General features: G+C 35.5%; 1 protein-coding gene across 5 annotated transcripts in view; it reads right to left on the bottom strand.

The window, feature by feature from the left end:
• Nucleotides 1–13560: 13560 nt before the first annotated feature.
• The window catches only part of LOC106873711 (dual specificity mitogen-activated protein kinase kinase 4), a 94947-nt gene continuing 89305 nt past the window's right edge, over nucleotides 13561–19202 (bottom strand). For all 5 annotated transcript variants that reach the window (XM_014921185.3, XM_089348640.1, XM_089348644.1 and 2 more), the window contains 3 exons: nucleotides 18247–18392; nucleotides 17634–17679; nucleotides 13561–15635 (listed from right to left, as the gene is read on the bottom strand). In XM_014921185.3, the coding sequence (XP_014776671.1) occupies nucleotides 15525–15635; nucleotides 17634–17679; nucleotides 18247–18392 (303 nt within the window). In that variant the 3' untranslated portion in view covers nucleotides 13561–15524. The remainder of the gene's footprint in view (nucleotides 15636–17633; nucleotides 17680–18246; nucleotides 18393–19202) is intronic.

Here is a 19202-nt window from a genome sequence, read left to right as displayed (position 1 = left end):
TTGAGATGTTTCATTCACTGAGAATTTGAATTCCACATTGTGGTTTAGCTTTAGGCTAACTTAGCTCCAGCAAAACTACAATTAAAAGGGTTCTAGCTGTGAGCTTCCAGTCCCCTCCCTCCAGCAAAATGTATGGAAGACTACATAATTGAGAAAAATTTCTTGGTACTAAACCACAAATGTGTAGGGTGGGTTCTGGTTAGTGGTTTACACAATCACTTAGTTCTATGCTTGATTCTACTCTGCAGCACCATGTTCAAGTGCCTTTCAACACAGTGCTGTAGTCTGAAACTGCAAAAACCTGTTTTTTTTTTTTTTTGTTTTGTTTTTTTTCTTCTTTAATCTTTCACTTGTCTCAGTCACTAGATGATGGCAATGCTGGGCCTTGAAGAATTTTAGTTGAGTGAATCGACATTAGTACTTCTTCTTTTTAAGCATGGTACTTATTATATGGTCTCTTTTGCCAAACTGTTAAGTTATGGGGGACACAAACACACCAATACTCATTGTCGAGGGGTGTTGGTGGGGACACATGTGCATGCACACACATTTGGGTCAAGTATTTGACTAGTCGCCTCCCACAAATTTCAGGCCTTGTGTCTATAGTAGAAAAGATTATTTGTGTGCGTATATATATATATATATATATATATATATATATATATATATTTATATTTATATAACAATTAGAAAATGGAGGATAATATGCTGAACCCAACTACTTGCAGACGATGTATCCCGTTGAATTCATTAATTTAATTCATAGCAAAAGTGACAAAAAAAGAAAGCAGCGTATTATCCTCCATTTTCTAATTGTTATACAAATTTCGGGTAAAACCTCCACTTTTACCCGCTCCCATTGATTGCACTTAGTATAGCACTAGTGTAGCAATAATTGGGTACCCTCCCAGCAGTATACTGGATAGACACTATCCCTTAGTGGGTTGGACCCCCAACCCCTAACTCTCTCACGTTATATATATTTATTTATATATATATATATATATATATATATATATATATATATATATAGAGTCATCCCATAAATAATGCAGTTTTTTCAGTTGCATGAAGAGGATGGGATAAACTACCTGCATCAAGTTGCTATAAAAGCAGATAGTAATTTTAATTTTTACTTATTCTTAGTGCAAGTTTGCCTTAAATTGGTTTATTTCATATGTGAATGTTGGATTGTTATTGTTGGAACTCTTCTGTGTCTTTTGTTGTTGCCAGATTGTTTGCATTTGCAGACTTTCTGAACATCCCCCTCACCTCATTTGAGGAGGGAAATTGTTATTTTTGCTATATTTTATACCATTTGTAGGAATTTTTAATTCCCAAACCATGAGTTGCTTCTCTGTTGAGGAAAACACAAACCAAAACGATGGATAACACTATTAACATGCTGTCAGGCAAGGATTTTTCTGGAAGGTCGCCAACCAGAACAGTCGAACAAAACAAATTTCGCTGCTGCAGCAGGTATCTCGAGGAAAAGAATTAATGTTGAACCGGAAGTACTAAACAAACACAAAGAAATGTTTCAAATGGAAGGACAAGAGTTGAAAGCTATCCTCCCAAGTGAATTAATAGAAAATACAACAAGGAAAATAATAGTGTATAAAAGGTATGTAGTGAAGGAAAACAAATTAGAAATCGCAGCAAAAGAAGACGTGGAGAAATGTCTGCAACCTATTTGGTCAGACATTACATTTCTAACAGGAGGGAAGAAATTTGCAACAATTGTGCATTTTAAAAGTGAAGAAAAAGTCAGGCAACTCCATGAAACCATTAAAAACAGCTAAAGTAGTGCTGCTACCAACTCACCTAGGAAGGCACACTTCCAAAATAACGGTGGAAGAAACTCCTCCCAAGATAGACATTATTTGGTTTTGCGCAGCACTTATGGGCTTAGCGGATAAAATATTGATCATCAAAGCCACTAAAATTGAGCAGCAAAACTGGAAAGGCCAGTAGCTCGAAATAATCATTCAAGCAGCCCCTACTCACCTTGAAGAAATTGCCTAAACCATCCAGATTAGAAAGGAAACCAAGTTATGTGTGATGGTAGAGAGGAGGAGGCCTCTCTACTTTAAATGTGGTGAGAAAGGCCATGTAAGAGCAGAGTGCCCCTCTCTTCCCCCCAGGCAAACCCCAGAACCAACAACCACAACTGATGCAGTGGATTCACCAATACAGGAGAATACCACCCTATCAACCAAAAAGGAAGAAACTAAAAAAAGATTGGGCTACTTTAACTCACAAAAAAAATCTCCCCCTGCTGACACATACGAATCCCAAATAGTACCCCCACCCACCCTAACACTTACCAAAAAATAGCTGAATCTACCCTTCCCAGTCCTGAAAATGAACCTCCCCTCCCCCTCTTTCCAACAGCAGCAGAGTTCAATTTAGTGGCAATAAATGTCAAGAATGAATTCTTAGCAGATGAACTCCAAAATATACCGACTGCAGAACTTTACAAAGAACATTTTACTATCCAACTAGAGGGAATCCAAATTTATTCCATAGACAGAATAAATTATAATATATTATACTCCTGATTTCCTCATGACATAGGCCCTCTCAGAAAGGACTTTTGTACGTCTATGATAAGGGCCTAACCAAAGAATCCCCGCAAGACACAGACCAGACTGAGAAGGGATTATAGTCCCTTCTCCAACAAAGGTAAGCCTTTTTATGGATACACTCACAGTAACATGTTTAAATGTATGTGGCCTGGGGTCAGACTGGAAGCAAGGTCACTTCTTTAATGACCTCAGGTCACATAGATTCAATGTGATAATGGCCACAGAAACCAGACTGAATGAGATGCAGGCCTTTCCCCACTCCTGAACGGCTACGAGAAATTTATTTCTCCATGCCAGCCTGGGGAAGGAAGTGGTGATGCGATTCTACTCAGGAAAAATCTGGCTTTTGAGACTAGAACAATCTTTATTGACCCAGAAGACAGGCTGGTCATCCTTGATGTGACACTCAGCAGTGGTTAGACATTCAGGCTGGTAGGTGTCTACAGGACTAGACAGTCAGACTATTTTAGAAGCCTATAAAATTTCTTAAGCACATCTCGTACTTTATTATTATTAGATGACTCCAACACAATCTGTGATGCATGTGTAGATTGTGTTGGCTCGAATCCAAATAGAAGGAGTAGCCCATGCCTCACTGATCTGTTCAGCTTTCAGCTGGCAGATCGGTATAGACTAGAATTTCCGGATGCTCCAGTGTGGACATGGATGAACAGTGACAGGTCTTCTAGATCTTATCTAGAAGTGTTGAAAGGCACTTTTGCTCCTCTGCTGCACACGTAATGCTAGTAGAGTGGGTTCCACCTTGTCATTCTATAGAGCGTTGGTAGTGGCCAAGTGTGATGACACTCTGGGAGAAACCCTGGGCTTCGACGATGGGCTATTGGCCAGCCTGTTTCAAAGGACATTCGGGCCAGGACCTTTGGACAACTTCCAGAGGTCCCTAGCCTGGTAATGTTACTGAAGAACCTTACCAGTTCACAATAAACTTGCAAAGCATGGTGCCTCATGCTTACCCACCTGCCCAAGATGTGGGTGGGACAGTGAAACTTCTGCATGAATTTGAGCAGTGTTCAGGGATTGCAGAGTTGTGGGTTTATATCGAACGACTGCTGTCACATCTGGGAAGAGTACAGCTGTCCGAGTCAGTCATAAAGATTGTTCCACCCCCACCTCTCTGAACAGTGAAGGTAAGGTTTGTTTTCTCGTAGTGGTCGCTAGAGCAAAAGAGGCTGTATGGAGGACATAAATGAAAGGATTGGTGACAGGTATCTTCATCTCTGGCCAAGTATTAGCAAACTTCTTTGTTTTCCATTTACAAAGGAAAATAAGGCTAGAGAGGAGGTGTCATCGGATACGTATGGTAAAAGATGGAAGCAAGCGGTATACATGTTGGGAATAAAAGGTTTTGCGTGTGTATAAACCCTAAAAGGTAAACCAAAAGGTCCAGTGGAGGAATGTATCTTGCAGGTCATACCTGTCCCCCACTTCATTGTACTGTTGTATTGTTTGTTTCTCATTTGTTTTATTATCATAAATTTTTAATTGTCTACTTTTTACATATTTTCATATGCTTCCCGACCCCATGTTCATTTTATATCATCCCCTCTGTGTTTGGTCCTTGTGGCTTGAATGAAATAATTATTCTTAGTGCAAGTTTTGAAGAGTGCAGTTGGATTTTTAGCAGTTATTTTTTCAAAGCTATAATAGAAGTGACAAAGGAGCATATTTGGCATATTTTTCTTGAAAGTTAAGATGAATTGAAGTGGACTTCAGTGAATTTTCAGAAATTCCCCTATCTTACCCCTTCCTAAACCATTTACCCCCCCCCCCAAAAAAAAAATTGTATAACCAGAATCTACATGGTATGACACATATTCGTAGAAAGTTTCATTACAAAATATCAGTTTTTCTAAAAGTTATGATCATCGAAAGTGGCGGCGGGGATCTGTAGTTATGTCAACAAATTCGACACTTTTCTTCTAGGCATGGTTATATATATATATATACAGAAATACACAAGTGCAGAAGATAGTAAACAATGAAAATAACAAGTATGGTATGGGTTGAAGTGAAATTTGTTAGTCAGTGAACCAAAGAGCCAGTATCGAAGGAACTAGCAAGAAACTGTTAACAACAGAAAAACACAAAACCATTGGGATTGAATTGAAATTTATGGAGATACTTCTGTCAGTAAGTTATGAAATTACATCAGTAATTGTGAACTTCTTTCTGTCAGTAATTTGTTGTTGTTTGTTTGTAAACAGCAATCAAAAACTTCAACTTACAGTGAAAACAATAACATGGAATTTAAACAATGGAGTATGAAAATGGAAAGTGAAAAGAATAGCATCTGGAAAATGAAAGTGCAAACAAGAGATATAGAGAGATATGTTAGAGAGATAGATAGAGAGAGATACATAAAGAGAGATGTTATGTCACTGATGCTAGAAAACTGGAAGTAAATATTTAAAAACTTTCAAAGACCTGAATGTAATATAGAAAGCAATATTTTTTATTTTTAATAATTGTTAATAAAAAAATCAAATGAACAGCCTATTATTTGTCCGAAGTCAAGTTCTTCATGCATCACAAGTATGAAAGCAATTAGTGAAGCTGTTTTCATGTGAAAAGTAAATATGCACATGTCTCTATTTTATATATTAATAAAATAATCAAACGAACAGCTTATTATTTGTCTGAGGTCAAATTATTCATGCATCACAAGTATGAAAAGTGAATATGCATGCATCTCTATTTTATATATTATTAGATTAGATAATTGAACACACTAGTTTTGGGAACACTGCAGTTATTAAAATTCATCATTTAAAAACTATATCTTCAAAAAGGTAGTTTTTATTGCTTTACACTTAAATTTGATAATATTTATAAAATATGCAGGTATTATGATCTGTGAACTGAAGTGTTCATCTTTAATAGATCTCTCTCTCTCTCTCTCTCTGCACCTACTTTTTGCTCAGATACATAGAGTCTATTCAGGTTTAGTCCTAGATTAATGTTTTTTTAAACAGTTAAACTGCAGAACAGAGGTGAAAGTTTAGCATTTCTCATACTTAAATCCACAAATAGTAGATGAAATTTACTACATCTAAACAGCCATATTTTGCCTTTTGTAACATTAGCTAAATTTACATTACTTATCTTAACATAAGCTCACATTACAACAGTCCTCCAGTCTTTCACACTTAATTTACTAACATAACACACAATGCAAGCAACATATTCCCATACTTGAAATATGTAAAAAGAAGAAAAATGTTCACACTGAAACAAGTAGATTTTTGTGAGGAATAAAACCTATCCCATTTTATTACATAACTCATCCCATTTTACTGCACTTGTAGGTGACCTAATATTAACCAATTACTGAAGGAAAACAAGGAATCTTTTCTCCATGTATGTAATCAGTATCTGAATGTATGTTGCACTGTTAACTATTACAGCCAACTAACTGAAAAATTGTTCTTGCTAAGCACTTTTGTGTGTAACTGATAATTTTCATATAACCTACTTTTAATGTAACTAATTCAGTTTTACACATAACCTAGCACTCGTCAAACATATAGAGACAACTTGCTAAAAAGGTAAAATTGTCTCAGAAGATTCAATTTATTTTATCAATGATTGTTAACATTAATAACCCTTCCTATTATAGGCACATGGCCTGGAATTTTGGAGATGGGGTTAGCCAATTACATCAACCCCAGCACTATATATATATATATATATATATATTGATGATATTGCATATAACTATCATGTCCAACTTGACTATTTTATGAAGAAAGAAGTGTTAGGTATGTCAACATATCTTTTCTATCTTTTCAGACCTTGTAGCCTTGAATAGTTTTCTCCTCCTTGGAAATGAATGAATGGTCTGGCAATTTTTTCCAATACAATCCAGTTTCATCTATGTTAAAAATCTGTTTGGGAAGAAACCCGTTTTCTTCAATGATTTTCTTTAATGCATTAGGAAATTCCGCTGCTGCTTGTTCGTCAGCTGATGCACTTTCATCTTGCTTCTTAATGGACTGATTTAAGAGCAACTTCTTTACTCTTAAATCTCATGAATCATCCTATTTTTACCACCCCAAATCTCCTCTGACAGCATGTCCTGACATATCTTTGCCATCATCTTTCTCACTATCACTCTTTTGATCTTACTTTCCAACTCACTCTCCTTTGTTTTCCAAGTGAGAAATCCCTTTATCTACTCTACAGCAAGACACATATATCTGTCCCCTCTATACCTTAAATCTATCAATTGGTACAAAGCCACACCCATTCAATACTACTCCCTGTTGAGTGGGTTTTGTTTTGCAAGGTACTTAATGACTCTGTTGGTGCTGGTGCCACAAAAAAAAGAAAGCACTGGTGATGGTGCCACATAAAAAAGCAATGGCGCTGATGCCACATTAAAAGAATTGGGGCTGGTGTCATGTAAAAAAAAAACACTGGTGATGGTGCCATATAAAATGTACTGGTGATGGTGTCATGTAAAAAATACTGATGCTGGTACTACCTAAAAAGCACCCAGTACACTGTAAATCAGTTGGTATTAGGAAGGGTATTGAGCTGTTGAAACTATACCAAAAATAAACAATGGAACCTAGTGTGGATCCTGGCCTTGCCAGCTTCTGTCAAACAGTTCAACCCATACTAACATGGAAAATAGATATTAAAGGACGATATGTTGTCATCATAATCATCATCTTTTAACAATCATGTTCCATGCTGGCATTGTTGGGTTGTTTGACATGATCTGATGGGTCCAGAGAGTGCATTGTTCTCCAGTGTCTGCTTTGGCATGGTTTCTCTGGCTGGATGCTGTCCCTAATTCCAGCCCAGACTAAAATCCTCTTCAACTAAGTGGGACTAAAGTAGAAAGGGAAGCAGGTGTATGCTGTGAGATGAGGAGTTAAACTGAGATAAAAAGGGCCTGAAAAGAACAGGTTCCTGTAGGGAACTACACAATCACTCACATTATAGAAGGTGAGAGTGGTTAAGAAAGAATTAGAATGAGACAGAGAGAGAAGGGAAAAACTGAAGAAACAGCAACAGAGAGAGAGAGAGAGAGAATAAAGTGAAACTGAAGGTAAAAGAAAAAGTTTGATGCCATGAACAGACATTTCTGTACTTTAAACTAACACTTTTACTCTACTACCACCCCATTACAACTACCAATTTTTCTTCATCGCTTTTCTTGAGTCCTTCTCATTTTATCCCAGAGGTTTTTGGATTCCTGATTTTTTCTTCAAGTATTATTTTGGGGCTGAATTTGGATGTGTGTGCAAATTTTCGAAGAGATTTTTAGTGGGTGTCCATTTATAGTGTCACCAATTTAGTGAGAGTGGTTACTAATTTATAGTATAAAAGTATTCGTGGAAAAGTCCTGTGAGTGAGCTTTTGAGAAGCATGTGTAATGGAATATCAGAAAGCATTTTTATACAAAACCTTTTAATCTATTAAAAGATAACGAGAGCTGACAAGTAGTAAGAGTGTAACCTGAGTGTGTGTGCATGAGTCAGGGAAAGCTTTATAACTTGTGATTGAAATATGGATTCAGTTGGAAATCATTTTAAGCTAATAGGAATTGAGCTATTGTAAACAAAAATATACCAGTCATAACATGGCCAGAGTAGTGAGCTGATGTCATCCAGAATTTCATGGAGTGAAGTTGGCATAAATGAAATAGGCTGTTCATGATGTGATCAGAGTTGGAGGGCAAGTATAATTCATAGCTAGTGGCAAGAAGCTGGTGTGAAAAAAAACTGTTCATGATGAAGAGGCAATGTTGCTGGTCCACCATCTTTCTGTTAACAGAGAATTGCCTTTGGTATTAATACACACCCAGTCCAGATTGGCTGGAGGTGTGCTATGATGTGACAACTAAAATAGCTTTCCTGACATGCTACAGATTTATTGAGAAACATTTCAAGGCAAACAAACATTGACTCTTAAAGAGAAGAGATTTTATGAGTATGGTGCTGTTTAATCCAAACTCTAATGGTTTGCAAGGACATGTATTGATTTAAAGGATGAATTATTGGGGGTTTCCCATTGCCTTTTGCAGATCCTTAAGAAAACAACACTATTCACTTTTGCCCACCCACTTCTACTTACTATCACCTCTAGTAAGATAGACAATGTTGCAGATGATATCACTGCTCATTCCTCCTTAATCTTTTGCATCCTAAACATTTCATCCCAAATCTACATTGACATCATGAACAGACTTCAAAAACTTTTTCCAACAGGTTCATGTGAATCTTCTCTCCTTTACCAGCACTAATAATCATTACATATTATCATGGACATGTCCCTTAATACGAACAGCATGCAGTTAGAATCTTCAAAATTACTACAAATGCCATGCAAAATCATAACTTAAGGTCTCTCCTGGGGAATGTATATTCTTCATATAGCTAAAATTATTTTGCAAAAACTGATCTTCCATTTCAGCGCCAACAAGTACTTGTACTCTCTACACAGATCTGATGAAACCTGCAATAGAATACCATTTCCATATTTGTGATAGTGCTGCTACTTGGTTGGCACTCTGTCGCTTATGACGTCGAGGGTTCCAGTTGATCCGATCAACGGAACAGCCTGCTCATGAAATTAATGTGCAAGTGGTTGAGCACTCCACAGACATGTGTACCCTTAACGTAGTTCTCGGGGAGATTCAGTGTGACACAGAGTGTGACAAGGCTGGCCCTTTGAAATACAGGTACAACAGAAACAGGAAGAAAGAGTGAAAGAAAGTTATGGTGAAAGAGTATAGCAGGGTTCACCACCATCCCCTGACGGAGCCTCATGGAACTTTAGGTGTTTCGCTCAATAAACACTCACAACGCCCGGTCTGGGAATCGAAACTGCGAGTCCACTGCCCTAACCACTGGGCCATTGCGCTTCCACGCTGCTACTTACACAGACAACTTAAACCACATTTGAAGAAAGTCCATCTGATTAGCATGAAGTCATCCTCCAATATACTTCAACCTTGGCTCCACAGATGCACTGTCAACTTTGCCTTTTCTACCTTTATTTCAGAGGCCTCCGTTCCTAGCAGCTGGATGGGATCATATAACCTTCATCATTCACGCTGTGCCCAATTTTATCCTCATACATTAGTTACAACACTCATTCCTTCTTTCCTAGAACATTAGCTGGAAATTCATTGCTGCAATTGTTGACTTATCATTGTTCAAGAGGAACATTAACTGCATCAGTCTTGCTAATTTCTGAGCACTTATAAATGCTATAGACAGAGAATCTTCCTTCTGATCCAATCTTCTATGTTAACAAATTACAATTTTGCAGTCCTGCCAAATTGTAACACAGGATATGAATGGCTGATCTCTTGACTAGTTGTGTAGTCCCCATTGGGCTGACTTCTATATATTAATGATATCAATATGAAACTGATTATTCAGACATCTGGCAAACAGGATCTTATCAGCAAGTTATCTCTCGTGCTTGTTTTTCATGGAAAGAAGCAAACCATAAATAGAATTCTTTTGCAACTAGCAAGTAATGGAACATACACTGGTCATGCTGCAAGACAGTCCACTCACACTGTCTCATACTGATTGTTGAAGTGTTTATCTAGTGTCGATATCTTTTCTGTCTTTTGTAGCAACAACCATAGACTGTTGTCAATGGTAAAATAAATATTTTTGCATTTAAAAATCATCACACAGGTAACTACTGAAAATCAGAAATCATTTTTATCATTACAATTTATGACCTCAAGAAGAGACATGAACTGCAGCCTAAAACTTTCAACAACACTACTGAAAGGCCTGTACACGACCCTGTCAAGAATGCTAGGCAGCTTATCAACACACTAAACAGGTTCACAAACACTGCCAATATATCTTAGCAAGTATCTTTTCCCATTTATCATAGCTTTGTCCAAATTACCAACATTCCTGTTGTGGATACATTGGTGCTCCCATCACAAACACGTTATGCTGTTTCTCAGCATATCAAGCATTTTCAACTACATCAAAAAGATGACAGTATGCTACCTGCAACATCATCAATACCCAATTAACGTGACCAATAAATTCTTTGTCTTCATCCTCAAAAAAAAAAAAAAAAGGACTTGGTCAGCATTGACTGCTTAAAATTGGCTCACCCTGAGTCTCAAACATCAATACATTCTTCCACTGATACCTCCATATCTGTCCCAGTGACAATGAGATCAGGTTAGTGAGTACACTTCCTGTCTCATTATGCACAATACAGCATGTGGAAAAAAAATTGTTTCTTTCATAGTGATACTGACTTCACATGGATTCTTCTTTTCAGTTCACACACACACATTGACATATATACATTCCCATGCATTTAGCATGCACACAAATACGCCAGTCAACTTCAATTGCTTCTGTTCAGAAGCTTTGAAAATGGCTGAATTGGTTTACTATACAACACAGATTCAGATTCACATGAATATGCTAAAACCCACCATCTAACAAATGTACACACACACAAGTCTATATACGAGTTACTCACTCATTCACTCAAACACATACTATGAAGTCTATCAGATTTTCCTTCCTTGTATTTATACAACTATTTTTTGGTTTCTTTTGTATGTGTAAATATTACCTTTTGGTATGAATACTGCTTCTATTGCTAATAATAATTTTTTTTAATAAGCCCACTGGCTATTTGTGACACCAGTGTTTCTGTGTACATTGCTAGCAGGTACTGAGGTTCAATGTATATTGCTAGCAGGCAGAGATATTGCTGTTATCTTCATGTCTAAACAAGGTCAGTGAAGGCCAAAATCATGTGATCTGGTAGTCTTGGTGATTTATCTTCCAGCTAGTGAAGTAAACAAGTGCTATAATTTCAATAGAAAAATCTGTAGAGATAACCTGAACAAGTGATTTTAAGTGCACTGCTAACACAGTAGTACATGGCATTGACTTATGAAAACATTTTATGACTGCATAATGAAATACCGTGAGCAGACAAGCCATTAATATATATATATATATATATGTTCTCACATACCTTGCTATGCAGATTTCTGCACCTCAAGCTCGTACAAAACAGTACATGAAAAATGCTTTCTGTCAGTACTCCAGTCTTTTCAGCTAGATCACCTGCTTGCTATCTATGCAATTTAGGCAACATCCTCAGTCCTGCATTCACCTTTTTTAATGTATATTCCTGTACACACTTCACATCTGCACCTATTTTCATTTTGTTCAAGTCACCAATAATGGTCATTTCACTGACAGGAAAGTCCTGTAGCAGTTCTAAAACACCTAGGAATTGAAACCAGATTGCTAAAGTTCAACAATCAGAATTTGTGTTAGAAATCAATGATGTGAGTGCATGATAAACCAATTAGGTCTCTGGCAGAATCCAATGTATGAACATGAATGCTATTCACTCAACTATTGATGACGATATTAAAAAACTGACCACTCAGACAATATGATAAACAGTATCTTATTAGAAAGTTGATTATTCTTCATGGACAAAAACAAACTGTAAACAGAATTCTTTTGCCACTGGAAAGTAGTGAGTTATGCACTAGTCATGCTGCCAGACAGTCCACTCACACTCCTGTCTCATATTGACTATTTAACTGTGCACCTGGTGTCAATATTGTTTCTGTTCTTGGTAGTAATGACAAAATGCAGTTGTCAAATGTAAAATTAAAAATATTTTCACTTTTAAAATCTCAATGGAATTTGTGTTCTTTGCATCAACATCAACTTGGCCAAATCATTACACTGGTGACTACCAAAAATCAGAAATAATTTTATCATTACATATGTAACATCACAATCAACTGGTGTTCTGTTTAAAAGTTAATCTTATTCTCAACATTCTAACATATTTCACAACCAAAACCTATCCTATCAATATATGATGTTTTTTGGGGTTGCAAGGGGTGACAGATTTGGTTGACAGGTGGATAAATTACTTTGAAGTACTTATGTATCCTAAGTTCCTTGTTTAAATCTTGCTGATATCAAACTTCACCTTTCATCCTGGGGTAAAAAAAAAAAAAAAATAATGATTAACACTCAACTTCTCACTTTGCAAAATTTGTAGGCTTTGGTTAAATTTAGAATTCATTTCTTTTTTTTATAAATAAATATACCACTGTAATTTGTAAGAATTTTAGTTCATCTTATTTTTAAATTTATTTATCTTCTACATTTACAAAATGTTTCAACATGTTCAGTTTCCAATTTATCAGATTATATAATTTATTACAGACAAGCTTTCTTCAAATCTTATATTGCTTTTAAGTTTTACAAGAAATTGGGCAACGTTGCTGAGAGGTAAAGTAGGACATTTGAAAGATGATTTACGACATGAAATATGTTGTAGAAAATCTCACTGACACTGTCCACAGTCGGGATAGGATGTAAAAATAAAAATAAAAAAAAAGGAAGGGGGCAGGATTTCGAGTTTTTTTTTTTTATGGAATGGGATTGTTCAATTCAGTAATTCAATCCAATTCAATGGATTTACATAAAGCTTATTCACAATAAACACCAGCTGGACTTTTATAATATCATTATTTCCCTTGCTTTATAGCCACTGTCTAACAGCAGTCTTCTATAATAGCAATATCATGTTAATATATATACCCGTCATCAACACGTGTGTGTGTATGTGTGAGAGAGAGAAAGAAAGAGAGTGTATGTGTGTGAGCGCAGGCATGGCTGTGTAGTTTAAAAAGTTTACTTTGCAATCAATAATCAAGACATCTCAGAACGAATGCCACTGTGTGGTATCTTGGATAAATGTTGTTTATCACAGCTTTGAGTTGACCCAGGTCTTGTGAATAAAATTAGGTAAACAGAAACTGTGGAGTACATGTAGTTCAAAAGGCCAGCCTTCCAACCCTGCCACACACTGTGTCATGTTGATTCTGCCTGAGGATTACATTAATGGTACATGTGACTGTGAAATACTCAACCACTTACACTATAATTCAATGAATAGGCAGATCAGTTGATCAAACAACTGGGGAACTCATTGTCGAAATAGACGGAGATTCATTTACTTTATGTATGTATAATACACACACATATATGCCTACATAAACATATAGTAATCAAAAAGCAACCGTGTACTTAAGAATTATTTGTATATTAATAATATCAACTTTTAATTAAAATTTCTATTTTACCAATCATTTGCTTGAACACATTTCTTAATGTGTTGCTTTGCATTTGTAAAAAGTTAATTCAGTGTTTCTGGACAATAATTATTTCATAGTGCACAATTACTTTTGATCACTTATGTGTGTATGTAACTATGTACATTGGAGTGTATTGTGGTAAAGAAAAAAAAAACCCTTTTTACATAATAATAGTTAGACTGTTTGTCTGACCAATTCTGAATTTTTCCCTTTTTTAAAAATGTCTCAAACACATTTTTGTATTTTTATTTGCTCCTGAAAGCATAAAGACACAATAGTATATATATAAAAAAAAAACTGAGGGTTTAGAATATTGCAGCTTTATAACATAAGATTATTTTGTTTGAGACTTTTTGAAGATTCAGAAAATAAACTTGGTCAACAAAACAAACATATGTTTAACTAAAAATTAAACATAACATTATATATATATATATATATGAATGTATGTATAACTTTAAACAACTCCAGGAGTGAAGTAGAAATTTTTAAAGATTGCATGTGTATTATATGTGTCTGTTTATCTGTCTGTGAGTGTATGTATACACACACACACATATATATATATATATATATATATATATATATATATATATTACTCACATACATATGCATGCACAAAGTGAAAAGTATGTAACTATACAGGCATTACAAGGAAAAAATAGTGGAAGAATCACATGGGAACTGAACCCAAGTGCACTAACTTTATGCTACTGGGTAATGTTAATTGGCAACACGTGTAAGTTTATATGGTGAAGTATATAAAAAAAGGGCCTGGACATGTTTGAATGACTAGCAGCATAAAGTTAATACATTCTGGGTATTAAGTAAAGATCCTTCATAAATTTGTGTAATTTACTTAGGGTTATATATAGCTGGATTTAGCTGAACATCTCAAGAGAGAGAAAAGGATAAATTTTCATACTGCGGTTTCAAGTTGAAATGTCAGTTTTCATTTATTCACAATTTTGGCCACAAGTTACTTTCTTTTTTTTTTTAATAAATTTTGTTTGTTAAATCTGAAATATCCAAACTGTAAAAACCAGTGTTAAAATCTGGATATTCCAACAGTCAAATTGTTTTTACTCGATGATCCAAATTTCTCACAGATATCAATACATTTGCGTGTGAGTTTCTGTGTGCTATTTCGATGATTCAAGATCCCATCAAATGTATCTGGAGAAGGGATCAGGAATGATCTTTCCCCAAAACTAAAATGTTTTTTACTTCTCCATTTCAGTTTGTTGTTTTAAATCTATATGCATGTCTGCACATGCAATATATGCACATAAGCACGAGTGCACAAATGTAAATACAATGTGTATGTGTTATATATATACATATATATAAATATATATACACACACATATATATATATATATAATGTATATACATATACATTCACACACATATATACATATACACACACACACATATATAATGCATATATATATATATATATATATATATATATATATATATATATATATATATATATATATATATATAATATATATATTATACATATATGTGTGTGTGAATATATATATATATAAACACCTACATACAGATATACATATATATTTTTCTCGTGTGAAATCAATTTCATTTATTTATTTATTTATTTATCCCCTTTTCTTCTTCATTCTTTGCATTGTTAACAGAATTTCCTTTGAAGTTCTAAGTCTGCTTTGGTTCCAAGAGGAAAAGAAAGTGGATAAAATAAATGCAAAAACCATGATTTTGTTTTAGCAATTGGCTGATTGTTAAGAGGTTGAAGACAGTCCCTGTGTTTCATAATATTGATCAATTACGTTGCATACATAGCCAGCTACATCCACTTCTTCCTCTTCATAACGACGGATAAAAGGATGATCCTGAAGAGACAAATAGGAAAAGAAAAAAATAATAATTTTTGACGTAGACACACAGTCACACATTTTGTAGGGAAGAAACAATCAATAAAAGTCGACCTCCATACTTGACTGGTCCTTTCTTTTATCAATCTCCAGAAGGATGAACAACAGAGCTGAACCTCAGCAGGATTAAGAAAGTGAAAAGATGTGATGAAATATAAAAAGCATTTTGTCCGATGCTGTGATACTTTACCAATCTCGCTAATCATGCCACATTAGCATAATAAACAAACAAAATAAGCAAAAAACAAAGTAGAAAATATGGACATAAAAAAACAAATTGGAAGATAGTTTTAATGAAGAGATTGCCAGTAGCCATGACATCGATGATTTCATCCTATGAATTAATGAGGCCATAAAGTACTGGTGATGGCTTGGATAATTGTAATTCTTTAATGAGAGCTACGGATGAATGAATCTGCTGGATGTCAGACAATCTGTAAAGAATCCAGAAGTTGGTGTCTAGTTAATGGTATTGTGTAGTGTTCAGGGCCAACATAATTATCAGTCAAGTTCATCCATGTATGTAGGAGTCAAAGGTAGAAAGAGAGAATGCTGTAAGCTAGTAGATATGAGTTGAGCTGTTTCTGTTCATTACAGTCAAAAGAAGAGTTGCTACATTGGCTGTGGTTGCTGTTTAGGATCAAGTTATCTCTAACTGAGCTCATGTATAACTGATTTTAAGACATTCCTCATGTGACCGTTTTTCAGAATCATTGCATCTAGGACATCATTACTCAGTGTGTCCTTTTATTTGGAGATAATAGGGTGTAATTGAAGAAAGATTTGGTTGCTTTTTTCAGCAAATTAAGTGACTGCATAAAGTTGATTTCACTGGTTCACATTCCACTGTCTCATCCACATGTCAACAAAGCTGATCATCTATTGGTGAACAAACTCAGATTGCAAAAGTCAAGTAACTGACTCAGTTTGTGTACAGTATACTCATTTACTTGTTTCAGTCATTTGACTGCGGCCATGTTGGAGCACCGCCTTTAGTCGAGCAAATCAACCCCTGGACTTATTCTTTGTAAGCCCAGTACTTATTCTATCAGTCTCTTTTCGCTGAACCACTAAGTGACAGGGACATAAACACACCAGCATCGGTTGTCAAGCGATGGTGGGAGGACAAACACAGACACACAAACACACACACATACATATATACAACAAGCTTCTTTCAGTTTCCGTCTACCAAATCCACTCACAAGGCTTTGGTTGGCCCGAGGCTATAGTAGAAGACACTTGCCCAAAGTGCCACGCAGTGGGACTGAACCTGGAACCATGTGGTTGGTAAGCAAGCTACTTACCACACAGCCACTCCTGCACTTGACTATTTTTAGAAATAATACATTTCTAAACCTCTCAGAGAGATTTATGCAGTAGTGATATGATGAAGTAGCTGTATGCTGTCAACTTAATGTGACAGTCCCCTGAACGGAATAATACTACTGTTGGTTAGACCTAGGAAGCTTCATTGTGCTGATATATATATATATATATACATATATATGAATTGAGAATAACAAGCTAATCAAAATGCTGGATGATTATTTATATTTTTAGCGCTTTCTTCCATTGTCGAATTTATCAAAAAAGTGGTTTACATTAAGTCTGCTTTGCCTTTTTATATAAAATTGAAACTGATGATGTTTTGGAAAGGGAGAGAGTGGTAGGGGGAGAGCAACCATCCCCCCTCTCTCTCTACCCCTTTCCAAAACATTGTCAGTGTTCGTTTGGCATAAACAAAATTGCAAATCTTTGTTATTGTATATGTTATATTTTTGACATGAGCTGGATGCCCTTCTTATTACCATCTGTTTTACAGCATATATAAAAGGACACACACACACACACATTTACCTACTTGCAAATACACACCCTTCTTCAATAAATGAGGGTATACAACAAACTTTAAATGGTTAAGATGAAATGAATATAAAGAAAAATGTTCCTTACCAATAATTTTCCATATTTTGGTCTTCTTTTCTCATCTTTTATCAAGCTGGAAAGGAAAGAAAAACAATACCAGTTAAAAATTTAGGGAGATGTCACATGGAGTCGTTATTTTGTTATGGAAAGATTTCTCTTCATATTGTGGATAATCTTTTATCTTTTACTTGAGGCATTGAGGAATGTGGCCATGCTGGGGCACTACCCTAATGGGTTTAGTCAAACAAATTGACTGCAGTACTTATTTTTTAAGTCTGGTTGGTACTTATTCTATCAGTTTCTTATGTTGAATTACTAAGATACAGGGAAGTGAACAAATCAATACTGGTTATCAAGTGGTTGTAGTCCAGGGAACAAATATAAACACATGATGGGCTTCCACACAGTTTCTATTAACCAAGTCTGCTCACAAGGCATTGGTTAGCCTGGGACCACAGTAGAACACACTTGCCCAAGATGCCACAGTATGAGACTGAACCTCAAACCACGTGGTTGCAAACTGAGTTTCCTAACCACACAATCAGATTAATCCAATCCATATTAGGATTGTGAAAATTATTTGAAAAAAAAAAAAAAGTAACAACAACAAAAAAGTTTATAAATGCAATATAATTCTTACCATGTATATAAGAAACTTTTGAACTCATCAGAAAATCTTGAATCATATGTTCGCAAACTGGGAGGAGGTCCTTGCACAACTTGGGTGAGCTGGTCAAAAACACTGTCCCACTTGGGGTAAGGAAAACGACCGGTAGATAGTTCCATCTGGGGTGTTTAAAAAATAAATTAAAAATTAAAAAATAAATAAAAGCAAATAAATTTCGAATTCAAGTAAATTCTTGCCTTTTGTCCAAATATTAAATCATTTTAGTTTCATTGTCTTTTTGAGATGACCGAGAAGATTTCAATATTGCTCACCCGCTCTATCAAACAGCTTGAATCTGCTTTCGCAGGGAGATTGCAAACAAATGATACCATTTGTATGAATGGTGAGGCACACACATGAAGGGGAATACAAACTCGGTCACGCAAAGTTTGATTTTCCCAGATGGGAAAAGTGCACAACTTCAAGAGAAGGAGGAGAATGGTTGCATGTTGGGACAATAGTCTATCTTTGTAAAACACACAAGTCATGAAAATTATTGACAATAAGTTTTATAAAGACCATGTACACTATGAGATACATGAAAAATGGTAAGTTACAATGGTTTGTAGGTACAAATAAGGCATTTCAAAATGAAAGGAGAATATTTTTTTATAGTTAAGCAAGAGTAAGAAAGGCAGCACCAACGACCTTTCTTTCAGCAGGGTTTCTGAGATAGATGGGGAGAAATGGAGGCAGAAACCACTACTCATGAGTTATCCTGGTCAAAATACTAGCAACAGACTCTGTTAAATATACTTGAGATCCAGGTGATGGTGTTAAATCAGGCAACAAATACAGTTCATCTGATGGGTTATACAATTTCTGTTAATATAGTTTAATCACAAAGCTGGGGGGTCAATCAGGCATTTTTTCAAGGTGCTTTGTAGTGAGATTACATTTGAAATCCAGTGATTGACCATATGACTGTG

This window comes from Octopus bimaculoides, chromosome 3, assembly GCF_046866305.1.
Source record: "Octopus bimaculoides isolate indiv1 chromosome 3, ASM4686630v1, whole genome shotgun sequence".
Classification (NCBI taxonomy): Eukaryota; Metazoa; Mollusca; class Cephalopoda; order Octopoda; family Octopodidae; genus Octopus; species Octopus bimaculoides.
This window is presented reverse-complemented; position numbering and strand designations above follow the sequence as displayed.